Here is a 15,405-nt window from a genome sequence, read left to right as displayed (position 1 = left end):
ATTAACTTTAAATTAGGTTCTGACATTACAAATGTACTATAAGAAAACGAGATAAAGACACGAACCAGTTAATTTATCATGTTTATCAATGTGAAAGTGGCCGTCAGGTTGAGGACATTAAGAGCAGACCTAGCCATATATTTATAGGCATAAATAAGCTCAACAGGCGTCATTATGTCTTCAACAGAACCCACATTACTAGCAACTGTCGGTTTACACCAATAAATGAAGTGATTCAAGCTCAACAAGAAATTCAATATATAAATGGTTCAAGTGATGTCAACCAACTATAGTTATCTAACCTATTTTATAAATTTCAATAATTAAATTGAAGTTAGTTCACATTTAGTAAAAAAATGGAATAGGAACCAAAACTATTTTGGAAGCTCATGAGTTTGAAGGTTTTATTAACTCTTTCATTGCTTTGTGTTTGAGCTGATTGTTCTCATTCATAAAAATGTTAGAACTTTTATACCACAGCCGTTGATGATCGAGACCATGATGATAATCATATTGACTTTGGTAATTCATAAGTATTATTTAGTCCCAGAATAATATAATTCTATGAGATATTCTTATCTATCCCATTCCACCCACCAAATGACCCCATTAGTGGACTATATATGCTCAAATTTTACGAACATAGAGAACATAAAGTGCTCACTATTATTCTCTCCGTCCCATAATAGGAAATCAAGGTGCAAATTGACTAGTTTTTTCAATTCTACCCTTAAATAAAAAGTGACAAGTTAAAGTAATATTTAAATGATGACTGGAGAAGCAACAGTAACTTGGTATTATTAGATTCCAATGTCAAAAAGATTTACTACTTGTGTATGCTCTAATTAAGAGAAAAAATTATTTATTTTTATTATATAGGGTAAACTTCACATTTTATTATTGATTTCTTAATATGCGTATTTTAGTTAGAGTGAAACTTATTATGAGACGAGGAAATATATTTAAAATACAAAATTAAAACTATCCCCAAACATAAGTGATAAATTGACCAAAAACTCTTTTGAGTTTATATAAAACTCATTTGGTATTCATAGCCATAAAACCTTAAACCCCACGCTTAAACCCTCCCATGTTTCAGTTGTCTGTTGCATCAAACCAACCATAACATTTAACTGTAAGTCCTCAATCTTGAATTTATTTATTTAATGAAAGTGGAAGTACCAGTTTAATTATTTTAATTTTCCCTCAAATGGGGATCTTGAATTTGAGTATAACTGGATCCAAATAGTAGTGATTTCATATTCTTCAATCATTTATGTATTATATGTACTTCATAGTTGCTGAATAATTATAAGAGTTTAGGGTTTAGTGTTTAAATTACTCATATCAAGAATTGGAGCTTAGGTTGACATTTTTGATGAATATATTGTTTGCTGGTTCTTTTGGTTAAATATGTAAACACCCAAAAAGGGAAAACAGAAAAAGACTCAAACTTTATCAAGATTAGACCTTTTTTTTGATTAGGCAGATATATATATATATATATATATATACATGTCATTTTATTGAAATTGTATGTATAAAAAAAAAAAAAAAAAAAAAGGAAGAAGAAGAAGAAGAAAATGGTTAAACCTTGCTGGAAACCTTCTGTTGAGGGGGATGGTGATGTAGGGAGGGGGGTGGTGGTGGAGGAAATTTTTTAGTTACTTATTTGTTCAGCTAAAATTTTCATTTTTTTGAAGGAAGCAAATCGAATGGCTTATAGGCGAAGCTTAACGATAAGAGCTAAGTTTCTATATCAGCAACAAAGGGTTACTCCGGCATTTTGTTACTCCAACAATGACGATCGTAAAACCCACGACCCCAGTTGTGAAAACGCAAAAATTCCTAGTTTTTTTCAACCCCATTACGCCAGAACTGGAATTAACCCATTTCAAGATCGGAGATTGCGCCCTTCACCTTTGAATTCGGGCTTTTTGTTCACCCGGAATATGTCTAGTAGTGTTGGTGGTGGAGCCGAGAAGATAGAGTACATTAGTGAGGTTGCTGAGCTGGCTGATAAAGCTGTTGAGGCTGTAGCTTCTCAAGTTCCAGCTGTGAATGAGGTGGCAATTGCTGCTGCTGAGTCGTATTTGCCGGTGAAAGCATTGCAGTATTTGATCGATTATGTTCATATTTTTACTGGATTTGATTGGTAAGAATGACATGATAATTGCTTGTTAGAGTGACATGATATTGCTTGTTTCAACTGATGTAGTAGTTTAAATGAAAGAGAGTGGTATAATTATTCATGTTTTGATAAATATTGCTCCCTCTGCCAATTTATGTGAAGGTGTTTGACTGGACACGAAGTTTAAGAATGAAAGAAAGACTTTAGAAACTTGCGGTCTAAAATAAGTCACAGATATTTGTGTAACTATAAATCATTTCAGTAAGGGTGAGATGGAAAGTTTAATGTTAAATTCTAACTAAATATAGAAAAATGTCATTCTTTTTGGGACTGACTAAACAGGAAAGAGTGTCACATAAATTGGGATAGAGGGAGTAGGTGAGAAAGAGAGGGATAATGTGATCCATAAACAAATTCTTTCCCAGTTTTTGGATTATAGAGGGATAGGAAACATATGCCAGAGGTCTTTTCCTCCATGAAGAAAAAAGATTTATGAATCTATTTACTTTTATTTCACACACAATCTGTGTGTCCTTTAAAAGCTTAATGAAATGCATGACATTGCTTGTTTCAGTTGATGAATTAGTTAAAAGGAAAGAGAGTGGCATAGGTATTCTTGTTTTTATAAATTTAGGTGAGAATAGAGGGGAATTTCCAAATTTTCGGATTAAAGAGGGAACGGACATGTTCCAGAAGTCTTTTCCATTGTGAAGAAAAAAGGTTTATGAATCTATTTACTTTATTCACGTATATGTATGTGTGTGTGTGTGTTTTGAAAGCTTGATAGGTTTATAAAAGATTGAGGATTAATTTGAGACCTATATTCAAATTCGTAGCATGTCATGTTGATTGATCGGTTTTCATACATTTGTTATTCGGGAGTTTTCATACACTTGGAAGGCCTTGCATACATTGAAGTTCTCTTTTCGTGTTGTAACTTTTAAGGTGCTTTTAATTTTGGTTTTTGAGAGATTTTCTCCTCAGAGTTTTAACAGATGTAGGAAATGTTTTATCTGAAACACGCAGGAAACCTTAACATGCATAGTTTGTTTCTCTCTCTTGGTTGTAACGTAACATTCACAAGTTAAAATCAACTTGTGGTTTATGTTGTCACAAAAAGACTGACCACTTCGTTTTTGGGAAAATTTGAATGTTCTTCAGGTGGGCATCAATTGTCGTTACAACTATTGTTATTCGATGTATAACTCTTCCAGTGATGATTAATCAGCTCAAAGCTACTTCAAAATTCGCTGTAAGTTTTTCTTTAGTGCATCTTGACCTTAGTCTTGCTTAAGCACTCCTGTCAATTCCTTCCTAACCTGCTAGCTAGGATTCTAAAGCATTTCAAAGCTCATGGAGCCTCTCCTTGTTTATTTATTAAGTAACATATTAAGGCAGTTTTGTTATAACGATCTTTTAGTGCACTGGCGTTCGTAGAATAGGATCTTAAGGCTAGGGGTGTCAAATGGGCGGGTCAAAATTGGCTGAGTTAATATGAACCCCCCCCCAAAAAAAAAAAAAAAAATTTGGGCCAAAATGGGTCGGACTAAAAAGCGGGACATAACCCAACCTGCCTAATTCTTACTAAGTTCTAATTTCTTTGTTTGTTCTTTTATAATTTTTTAAGTAGCTAATAATTTTTTTCTTTATTATGGCCACAACATGAAGGGGAGCCTTGGCGTAACTGGCTGGTAAAGTTGCTGCAATGTGACCAGGAGGTCACGGGTTCGAGCCGTGGAAACAGCCTCTTGCAGAAATGCAAGGTAAGGCTGCGTACAATAGACCTTTGTGGTCCGGCCCTTCCCCGGACCCCGCGCATAGCGGGAGCTTAGTGCACCGGGCTGCCCTTTATTATGGCTACAACATATAAAAAAAAGTCTTTTTGAAACATTTTGACAAAGTTTCTCATGTGTCAATTTGGGCTGCATATCGGCCCAATTTTTAAATGGGCTGAACTGGGTTGGGCTGAGCCAGTTGGGCGGGTCATAATTTCATGGCCTAATTTGCCAATCCTACTTAAGGCCTAAGGCCCAACTAGGACACTGCTTTATCAGAAAGTTTCACAAAAGAAAGTGGAAAGTGAAGTAAAAAAAATTAAGCAGAGTGGTGGTAAAGGTGTTATCTTAGAAAAAAGAGGAAGCTTTGCAGATGAAGCAGGCGACGGGTAAATGCTCTTTTTTTGAGTTAATATCAGGATCCAGGGAAAAGTTTTTTGCTCACCTCATATAATCTTCACATTATTCAGCAACAAAAATTGCATCAAATTGATTTCCAACTTTTTCTGGTCAGGCCTAAGGACATTTTCCAACCTTAACCTGAAAGCAATTTGCAAATTTCATTTATACACTACAGCAACAACAGATTTATACTCTGTTGGAGCTTCCTTTTTTTTTTTTTTTTTTTAAAGTTGTTCTTGATCGTTTGTTCTCCTAATATAATAGTGAAGCAGTTGTATTGGGACTCTTGCTTTTAAGTAAAAAGTCCTAGCTACGAGCCTATGAACTCTGAGTGAGATACACGATAGTATCCCTGCATTAAAAATACTGTCATAAGTTGGTACCCTATAAAAAAAAGAGTGAAATTACGGTAGTGCCATGCAAATAGTTTTTTAATCAAATAAAACACACTTTTACGCCCAAGGGTGTGACCTAGTGGTCAATGAAGTGAGTTGAGAACCACGAGGTCTCAGGTTCAAATCCTAACAGAGGCAAAAACACTAGGTGATTTCTTTCCATCTGTCCTTGGCTTGGTGGACATAGTTACCTAGTGCCTGTTGCTGGTGAGAGGTGGCAGGTATCCTGTGGAATTAGTTGAGGTGCGCGCAAGATGGACACCACAGTTATCAAAAAATAAAAATAAAACTCAATTTTAGTTTCTGTAAACGTCTTCATATTTTATTATTAGCAGTTCATCTGTTGGAACTGCTACCTGCAAGTACAAAGAGATGGCACGTGCTTTCCTGGTTCTATTCGACAAAAGTGTCTTCGCAAAATCTAAGGAGTAAGGTGGTTACAATGCTGTCTAATCTGAAGCAGGCAGTGATGACTGAGTTCTCTTCTCTTAGCTCAGTAGATTCTTAAAAGTTTGACTATTTTACGTTGGTTGTCAACTTATTACAATCTTCTCCTTTATTTGATGTGAGACCTGCTATGTGAAGTTCACTTAGGCGGAGTTTTCTGTGAATTTTTATATAATTTGTTAAAATGTTGAAGTAATCAACTATTTGCATCTGAGTGTAATCTTTTAAAAAACAGTTCTACATTTCTTAGACAAGCCTGATACATAAAGAAGAATTATAGTTGTTTCCTGTTAATTTATCATGGTCTATCTAAATTTTGGTCTTCTTCGCAACTCATCCCGTTTTTTTTTTTTTTTTGGGGGTGTTTGGGGGTTGGGGGGGGGGGGGGGGGGTGAAATTCAGTAGAGTAGCCATCCATTTATTAACAAGCATATCTTTTGCAGATTCTGAAGCCAAGGCTGGATGAAATTAACGAAGAGATGGAAAATAGGGTAGGTTTTAATATGATTCTGTTCTGATTCTTCTTTTCTTTTGTCCCTTTTGGTAGAGCTACCCATTGAGTTAAATTTTGTGACCTCGTTGTGATGTGTTTCTGCTATGAGACACCCTATTATTTTATGTGATCCAGTTGGAGATGTTAACATAGTGCTTTAGAATTCACTATTATTGCATGTTGCCTTTGTGCTTTCTTACAAGATTCTTAGACTCTATACCGCCCTCTATATCATTATCTCTTTAGTACTAACTACAAATAGATGTGTATTTTCCTGAAGGGGTAATAGCACTTTTGGTCCTTAAGTTATTGATAAATTTCGCTTTTGGTCCTTGTGTTATATGACTTAGCATATTTAACCTTCAATTAATAAAATTGTGTGTTTTTGGTCCCTTCATGTAGAAAAATGTTATATTTGACTATTTACAGAATTATGTTACCGTCAAATTTGAAGTAACAAACTAACAATACAAATTTAACATATCGCATGAGTAATTGAGTGTTGAAACGGTTAATAATTATGTAGAATTTGTGAATATTCACAAGCCTAGGGATCAAAACTGCACAATTTCAATTAATTGAAGGTTTAATGTGCTTAGTCAAATATTATAGGGACTAAAATCCGAATTTACCAATAACTAAGGACCGAAAATGCTATTAGCCCTTTTCTGAATTAGCCAATATATCGATGCGCCCATGCTGATTTGGTTCTTGATTGCAGGACTCTTAGTAACAAACTACATAGAACTCTCATTACATTTTCCTTTTAATAAGCTAGTATGCTAGAATTACCTGATTAAACTTTTTACCTTTTTTACTAGGGCCATGCTCCAGCAGCTGTGGCTGAAGGTCAACAAAAAATACAAGCAGCTATGAAGGAGTAAGCAACTTTTCGTTAATGATCCAGCCACTAATGTATGACCTGTTTCAGTTGCACCAGGAGTAGCTGATAAAACATAACTATTTTCTCATATGCATGCATAAACCACAAATTCCTCTTTTTTCTCTTTTCTTCCGTAGAGATTATGCAAATTTACGTTTGTGGTTTAACTTTTCATCACATGTATATGATCTAGGGGTGTCAAGTGTGTGGGTTGGGATGGATTTGGGCGGGTCAAAATGAGTTTGAGTTAATAAATGGGCGAGTCATTGACACACAAAAAAATACTTGGGCCGAAATGTGTTGCGCTAAAAAGCGGGTCATAAACCAACCCGCCCAAGTCTTACTAAGTTTTAATTTCTTAGTTTGTTCTTCTATAATTTTTGAATTACCTAAAACCATTGCTTCTTTATTGTGGCTATATATAACATATCAAATAAAAAAATGTCTTTTTGAAAATATTTTGACAAGGTTTCAATGGGTCTATTTGGGCTACGTATCAGCCCGATTTTTAGATGGGCTAAAATGGTTGGGCTAAAATGGTCTGAGCTAATAAATGAGTGGGTCATTAACTTCATCAGGTTGGGCGGTCATGTTTTCATATCTAATTTTGCCACCCTCATCTAATCTGATTAGCGAGTACATTTTTCCTCTTATTCTAACATTTGTTTTGCATTCCACTACAGTTGAACTTTTAAATGGTTATTCTGATACGTGTGGGTTCAACATGCAAATAGTTTGAGTAGATCATTTTCATTTCTCTTCTTACAGGATCATAATTGCACCTTCGGAACTCTAGAGAGGGGCTGACAAAAATGAATAAAAATTTGAGTGAGATTGGTATATAGGTCGTCAATCAACAATTTTAAAGATGTGCATCGGCTTTTGGGGATATCTATTCCAACTTTTATTTAGTGTAGGAACTTCCTAATTTCTAGAAGTTCAGCGCTGATGATCGTTTAGATGTTCACCCCCTACTTCACTATTTGTGGAGTTGGTCTTTCCTGGTTTCTATTGCCTCCTTCAATGTTCTTTTGGATTTACTAGATAACTATGGTAGCTCTTTCCAGTGGCGGACCTAAATAGATACTGTATTAGTGGGTGCTTCTTTGTTTATACCCAAACACTAGATTTTTATATAGGGAAATATTAATAACACAAATTCTGGGTTAAAGCACCCAATTTTAAAAGTATACAACTCTAGATTGAAGACAGTTGAATACCCATGACTTAAAAGTTCTGGGTTTGCCGCTGGCTCTTTCTAGCACTTACCATGATTTTTTTTAAATGATGATAATGGTACATGTATAGAAGTGATGGTTAAGTTGATTATTTCATACTCCCTCTGTCCCAATTTATGGGACACTTTTTCCTTTTTAGTCATTTTAAACAATAATGACACCTTTCTATATTTAGTAACATTTTAACTTTAAACTTCTCATTTTACCCTTAATGAGATGAGTTACTGGCACACAAATATCTGTGACTTGTTTTAGACCACAAGTTTCGAAAGTCTATCTTTCATTCTTAAACTCCACGCCTAGTCAAACAAGTAGTAGGTTTCTTTGTTTCCATTAGATTGCTAAAACTATATGGTTTCATATCAATGAAACATATATTAGAACCATAGCTGGTTTGGGGAAGAACTAAAATTCAAACCTACATCTTCATTTGGAAACCTTAATCATCTTATGTATTCCCAATGTATAATTGGCTCAACCACGGACTTCACTGTCACAATTCTTTTCTTTGATCTTTTTTGATAACTGTGGTATTCGGGTCAGCTTGCGCGTACCTCGTTTAATTCCACAAGATACCTGCTACCTCTCATAAATTGGGATGGAGAGAGTATGATTATAGACCTATACAAGTAGTAGTTTCTTTGTTTCCATTAGATTGCTAAAACTATATGGTTTCATGTCAATGAAACATATATTAGAACCATAGCTGGTTTGGGGAAGAACTAAAATTCAAATCTACATCTTCATTTGGAATCCTTAATCATCTTATGTATTCCCAATGTATAATTGGGATGGAGCACGGACTTCACTGTCACAATTCTTTTCTTTGATCTTTTTTGATAACTGTGGTATTCGAGTCAGCTTGCGCGTACCTCGATTAATTCCACAGGATACCTGCTACCTCTCACTTGCAATAGGTACCGGGTAACTCTGTCCACCAAGGTTTAGACAGATAGGAAGAAATCACCTAGTGTGTTTGTTTCTGTCTCCTGTGAGATTTGAACCCGAGACCTCATGATTCTGCTCCCACTTCGTTGACCACTAGGCGACACCCTTGGGTGCAGTTCTTTTCTTCGATAATTGTCTGACTTGTTTCAATATGATGGATGTCTTTTCACTCTATGACATTCTTGCAGACATGGAGTTGGACCCTTCACCCCCATGAAAGGAATTCTAATACAAGGGCCAGTCTTTGTCAGTTTCTTTATGGCTGTAAGATTATCCCCTTTCTGCTATCTATAATGTCATTAATTTCCCACCCAACCATTTTCATTCTTAAGACTATATTTTATCGCCTAAAATGCAGATTTCAAACATGGTGGAAAAAGTCCCTTCTTTCAAACAAGGGGGAGTCCTTTGGTTTACTGATCTAACTGTTCCAGATAGTATGTATATCTTTCCAGTTTTGACAGCATTGACATTCTGGATAACAGTCGAGGTGAGATGTCCTTTTGTTTATTCAACGTATATTATTTTATGGTGCCTTCATCTACTATACCTTTTTCCATTTTCTGATGGAGCATTATTCTGGATGACTTCATAGCTTGATGATGCTGTTTACAGTTTGAAGCTGTATAGAGAAATTTCCCTTCTTATTTTTATTTTTTTAACGAGACAGTAGAGATTTAATTAATACTCCCTTTGTCCCAATTGATGTGACGGTGTTTGTGTGGACACGGAATTTAAGAAAGAAAGGAAGACTTTTAATACTTGTAGTTTAAAACAAGCCATATATATTTGTGTGGCTATAAATCATCTCATTAAGGGTAAAATGAGCATTTTAAATTTAAATTGTTACTAAATATAGAAATGTGTCATTCTTTTTGGGACTGACTAAAGTGGAATGAGTGTCACATACATTGAGTGTCAGATACGGTGGGAGTACAAAGGTATGACTCAAGTTAAGTCAGCTCAAGCTCTAAGCACTTTATGCCATAGTTTTTTTTTTAAAAAAAAAAAAAAAAACTTTTGTCTCCATTGATCATTGATGTGCCAAAAGTTACAAGTAGTTTTGGCATCCCAAACTTTGTACATGATCATTGAGTAGTAGAGACTTCTAAGGTTAGTCCTAGCCAAAATAAAAACTAAATGTACAATATTTATGGAGGATCATATATGATGTGCTCTGGTTTGGCTCTTTTGATCCTGAAAGAAGGTAAATTCCATATGTTCATGTTAACAAGCCCCTTGAGTTGATTAGGTAGTCCTGCAAAGGAGTTGAAGACATGGATTGAATCTAAATTGTAGCTCAGACTTGCCAGTTTGTCAGCAGGTCTGTTAGCCTCTCTGAAACAATCGAGAGATTTCAAATCCATGCTCCTCAACTAGTTCTTGAATTTCTTCTATGATGTTGATGATCCTTCAGGGTACTTTCCACTCCCTTCTAATGCATTTAGTGATAAGCAGTGAATCTGTTTCTCCACCAGCTATCCTGAAACCATTTGTCACACACCATTTGAGTCCAAACAACATAGAGGCTGCTTCTGCCATATTGCTGGTTCATGCTCCCAAGGGAATTTAGTGGGCAGAAATAACATTCCCTTGGTTATTCCTGATCAGACCTCCACCTCCACATATGCCCAGAAGGCAGCTTCCATCACTGTTCAACTTCACTTTCTCAGCAGTTGGTTTGATCCATTTGACCATTTTGGAGATTTTCTGTTCAATTTTTGCTTCACAAGCTCTACTAATTGTGCTCCAATCTTCTCCCAATTTGGCTCTTCCAAATTTGCTTTTTAAAATCTGCAAAGGAGTTGAAAGGATGTTAGTTTTGGTTCTATAAAAGGAAGGTCTTATGTTTTCAATTTTTTTTGCTGCATCTAGATTTCCATAGCTTCCGACAAATGATGGGAGGAAGAATTCTAGTGATAAATTTGGCAATGAAGTTGTGTCCCCTGTAATTCCACCAAGCTAGCAGCTTCATTTTGAGATTTATGATGTTGTAGTCTATTCCCAGGGGGCCTGCAAAATATCTCCCGATCTTTTTGGCTTGATCTCCCCTGCAGAGTAGATGATCAGTGTCTTCAGTAATAGGATTCAGGTTGTTGGTTGTGCAGCAATGGCATCCTGTGTTGACTTCAATTCCAAACCTTGCAACTCTTTCTTCCGCAGATAGTCTATTCCCTAAGGCTCTCCATGTGAGGAAAGAAACCTTGAAGGGAACATCTTTATGCCATATATCATCTTTATGCCATAATTATTTCTTCTCAGACGTCTGGAATAATACAACAGACTGTTTTTAACCATTAGATGCCTCATGGTGTTTTGGCAACAGACTCCTTTTTATTCTAGTTCCACAATGCCATGCTTTCTATCACCTTTAAATCTGGTCCAAAAATAGAAAGTTCAACAAAATTGTTTTTTCATTTTGGAAATCGGAAGCAGTTACTAATTCATGATTTGGCATTTACAAAATGAAAACTTTATTCTCGATTCGACGAGAATTATTGCCGAAAATATTGTTAAAACACTTTTCCTGAATGGTTTTTATCAAAAAGTGAGAAAACATCGAGAAAACAACAAATATATTTTGATTTTAACCCTGCGCCGTAGAAGGAATAAGGAAAGAAAAAAATGACATTATATAACATATTTAATAGAATATAAACAAATCTAATTCTTAAAAAATCCTATTTTGGGTGGATTTAAATTGAAATTGGACAAAATGTGGAAAAAAATCTATTCAAATAAAAGAAATCAGTAAAAAAAGTATCTCTTTAGTCACATGGATTAATCACCGAATTGAAACTACACTCAGGCGAATATCAAGCACTCTTCAAGTAGGCGATGGCATTCCTTGTATTTAAGGTCTTGATGAAGTAATGGCGAGTGACTTAGTAGAATTTGAAGAGGGTACAATAGACATTGCTCTAAATTTGGGATCAAATAATGTTGGTGTCTGATGTAATGCTAGAAATATGTTGCTTGCTTGCTTGCACGTCTCCCTCAAATTTCCACATTTGATTTATTTTATGGGGCAATAGTTAAAGTGCATGAAGATTCATGAAGATTTAATATTCCTGTTTATGTTGATATCAAGCTCAGTTCTCTACCAATCGTTAACCGATCCTGCTGCCTTTATTGAGATATCTTCACACCATGTAATTTCTGGCCATTTTTGTTAACTGGAGTTTGTTCTTTCTCAGTGCAATGCTCAAGAAGGATTAGAAGGAAATCCTTCTGCTAAAACTATAAAAAATCTCTCACGGGGCTTTGCTGCGTTAACTGTCCCATTTACTGCTGGTTTTCCCAAGGTAAATAATCTAAACCAACTCATTTATAATGGTTTTATCATGTATCTATCCTTTTTGTCTACGTTTTGAGGAATCTAAGGTAGAACTTTTGTACATCCAGAAGTACATAGATATGCTTTCGATTCATATTGCCCTTGTATCCAACAATTATCTTCTTTTTTTCCTGGTTTCCTGATTGAGAACATTCATAACTTTCATGCTTAAGAAAAGGGTGGCGGCATATATTTAGTAATAAAAAATTTAACAGAGTCTTGTAGAGGATCGGTCGTCAGCTGTCTGCTTTTTAGATTACTTAAATATGATATTTGAATTGGGTGGCATGCCGCGATTTCTATTCTTCATGGACTGTCTGAAGGAAATCTAGACAAATAGAATAGCGTTATTCCCCTGCCATTCTTTATTGAGCCTTATCAATATGTATTTTGTTCTTTTTACTATATTTTATTAGTTAAGTTGCAAATATTCTTAACTTCTCAACTGCTTGAAGATACACCAATAATTCCACAAGTGGGATCTTGGGAGGGTGGTGTGTATGCAGCCTTACTTCTCTATTTTTACCTTAACCCAAGGTATTAGAATATGTGATTAGTGCATCCAAAGGTTCTATCTCTGTCAGACGGGTTCGTGCATGCTGTCATGTCTGTTTCTGCGCTACGTAATCCTTGTAATGCGATGTGCTTCGTGTTTGGATTTAGATTTGAGTTCTTGCTTGGTTATCGTTTCATTTGTTCATATTGATATGTCGATGAACGTTAAGGGTGCTTGTTTCATTGCAGGCGGTATTCTGTTATTGGATGACCTCAAATCTATTTTCACTCTCATATGGATTAGGTTAGTATTTTTTGGTTCGTTTCCTTCAAAAGCATTCATCTTTTTGAATCTGGTCACAGCAACTACTTAAAAAAAAAAAAAAACTGAAATTAGTTACGAACTTCATCACTAAATTGCTTATAGCAAACATAATTTTTTGACAGGGAAAATGGTCAAATTTACCCTCCAAGTATGGTTTATAGTTTAAATTTGCCCTCCGTTAAAGTTTGGGATCAAATTTGCCCTCCCTGTTAGGATACTTGATAAATTTGCCCTTATATGGATGAAAGTCTGACTTGGACTCCACAACGCAAAAAAATTAGCCACGTCAGATCCACGTAGGATCCCATACCCAACGCAATTAACCCATAACCCGATCCGTTTTCCTAATTTGTGCATCTCAAGGTGTGCCAAGAGTGTCCGACTGTCTGTTCAATAATTTTCAGTCTCGAACCTGTAGGACTGGTGTTTGTGGTCTAGAATACTCTGTTTTATGGGCTGTGGATGTTCTTGTATGCTTTACTCATACATGGTGATGGAGAATGATATGCCGGTATGAAAGAGAAGTAGGTTTTGGGTACAGCAGTTAAAGATATGTATCCATGTTGGTCTGAATATCGTTTAGGACTGCCTGTTATTTGGGTAGAAATAAGTAACGACAGCTCCTTGATAATGAAAATATGTATGATTCGTAGTTTGTACTGCATATTTTTAGGCCCTGGTGGCAAAAGGATAATAAATATGGAGTAACTTTAGGATTGACTACAATTGTTTCATGGTAGATAATACCTTGGTGGAGGGCGAGAATGAAACAAAGAACTAATTTGAGATCAGTCATGGGATGGGGAAATGGGCCGGGTTATGGGTTAATTGAGTTGGGTATGGGATCCTACATGGATCTGACGTGGCTAATTTTTTTGTGTTGTGGAGTCCAAGTCAGATTTCCATCCATATAAGGGCAAATTTATCAAGTATCCTAATTGGGAGGGCAAATTGGATCCCAAACTTGAACGGAGGGCAAATTTAAACTATAAATCATACTTGGGTGTAAATTTGACCCTTTTTGATAATATATCGCTAATCCGTTGATAATTAGGATTAGCGATGAATTTTGCTGTTTAGCTACAGAATTTATCCGTCGCTAATTCCTTTTTTCCTGTAGTGTGCATTGTCCTTCAAACTCTTGTTAACATGTTTTAACTTTCAATCTCGTGTTCTTCTTGTGTGCCAGTGATTAAAAATCCCAAGGTTAAGAAGTTTCTCGGCGTTCCTATAGTACCTGTCACTCCTCGATCTGAACAAAAACCGGGTCTCTCATTTTTCGAAACTCTCAAGAAATATGCTGCAGCGCAAAAGCAGATAGTAGAACAACAGCATGCTCAATCATCGCCTGCTGTGGCTTCAAAACCCGTTAGTCAAGGAATATCATCCTCCTCATCATCGTCGTCTTCTGTTCTGGGTCGAAGGATCGAAAGTTTAGAGAAGCAAGTAAAAAGAAGAAAGAACAGGAAGAGGCGATGAACACCCTTGATTGAAGGAGAAAATGGGTCAAGCAGATTACTAATTATAGGTTTTTGGTGGTCCATATACACACAATTTTAGTATATTAGTTGAAATAATTGGGGTAGAAGCTCATTTTTTCACTAAGTTTATGATTCTTGAGAATTATAGAAATTATAGCAATACCATCAGGAACACTTATCCTTTTTGTAATATTTCATTTTTTATACGAATATAGGCATTCAAGAAAGACTATTTGTCGAGAAAAATTGTAATGATGACCATAATACTGCAATATAAGATGCAGTTGTTGTAATAAGCAAATCCATTTTTGAGTTTGTTCCTAGCAGATTGTAAGTGTATTAGCTTTGTTAACCACTCTCAAATAGAGTAAGATTCAAAGTTTAAACGTTATGGTCCAACCTTAAAATTTTAGCATTTATTCCATTGTATTTCAAAATTATGAGTTTTTGTATGCTATCTGTTGTTATTTTGAGTATATTTTTACACATAAATTTGTGCTCCACGTTGAAAAGCCTAGGTAGTTATTCAATTTTATAAGCTATTCTAACTTTTTTCATTTAATATGACCTTTGAAAAAAATCCTGACTTTTGACCATTTCAAAGTTATTTTTAGACCTTAGTTTTAAACATCGCACAATATCTTTTTGACTGTAAAAGTATGCAATTAAGGTAAAACTGAGAAAACTGAAGTTATATTTTCAACTAATGAAAAGTATCATTCTTTTCGAAATTGACTAAAAATAAGTTAAGAGAGCCATATAAAATACTACTCACTTTTATGCTCCCTCTGTCTCAATTTATGTAGAACAGTTCAAACTTTGAGAGTCGAACTTTTAAAATTATGATCGTTATACTATAAGTCACAATAGTTGACGACATTTTAAAATATTTAAAAAGCGTATAAAAAAATCGCGTAAAAAAAAATAACCTTGTTTTGACTTTCGAAATTTTGAAAATATAACGTAAATAAATAAGGAGTAATTAAAACGTGGTATATTCAAGAGTTTTGGTACGTGAAATAGTTTAAACTGCATGGAGGAATATATTCTGTACA

At 35.2% G+C, this 15,405-nt stretch overlaps 1 protein-coding gene across 2 annotated transcripts; it reads left to right on the top strand.

The window, feature by feature from the left end:
* Positions 1-980: 980 nt before the first annotated feature.
* On the top strand, positions 981-14,577 carry LOC132609932 (mitochondrial inner membrane protein OXA1-like). 2 transcript variants are annotated; one of them, XM_060324145.1, is made up of 10 exons: positions 981-1,135; positions 1,704-2,155; positions 3,293-3,383; positions 5,594-5,641; positions 6,465-6,523; positions 8,901-8,976; positions 9,071-9,202; positions 11,910-12,017; positions 12,794-12,848; positions 14,059-14,577. In XM_060324145.1, exons 2-10 carry the CDS (start codon positions 1,716-1,718, stop codon positions 14,346-14,348), a joined length of 1,299 nt encoding a protein of 432 aa, XP_060180128.1. In that variant the 5' UTR covers positions 981-1,135; positions 1,704-1,715; the 3' UTR covers positions 14,349-14,577. The 2 variants fall into 2 exon arrangements, with proteins under 2 accessions (XP_060180128.1, XP_060180129.1); XM_060324146.1 differs by having other exon boundaries at positions 982-1,135; positions 1,708-2,155.
* The last annotated feature ends 828 nt before the right edge of the window (positions 14,578-15,405 follow it).

Source organism: Lycium barbarum, chromosome 9 (assembly GCF_019175385.1).
Source record: "Lycium barbarum isolate Lr01 chromosome 9, ASM1917538v2, whole genome shotgun sequence".
NCBI lineage: Eukaryota > Viridiplantae > Streptophyta > Magnoliopsida > Solanales > Solanaceae > Lycium > Lycium barbarum.
This window is presented reverse-complemented; position numbering and strand designations above follow the sequence as displayed.

Coding starts and splice junctions, on each gene's coding strand:
- LOC132609932 (XM_060324145.1), top strand. CDS start 1,716: ATGGCTTATAGGCGAAGCTTAACGATAAGAGCTAAGTTTCTATATCAG. Junction 6,524..8,900: donor ATACAAGCAGCTATGAAGGA/GTAAGCAACTTT, acceptor ACATTCTTGCAG/ACATGGAGTTGGACCCTTCA. Junction 12,849..14,058: donor TTCACTCTCATATGGATTAG/GTTAGTATTTTT, acceptor CTTGTGTGCCAG/TGATTAAAAATCCCAAGGTT.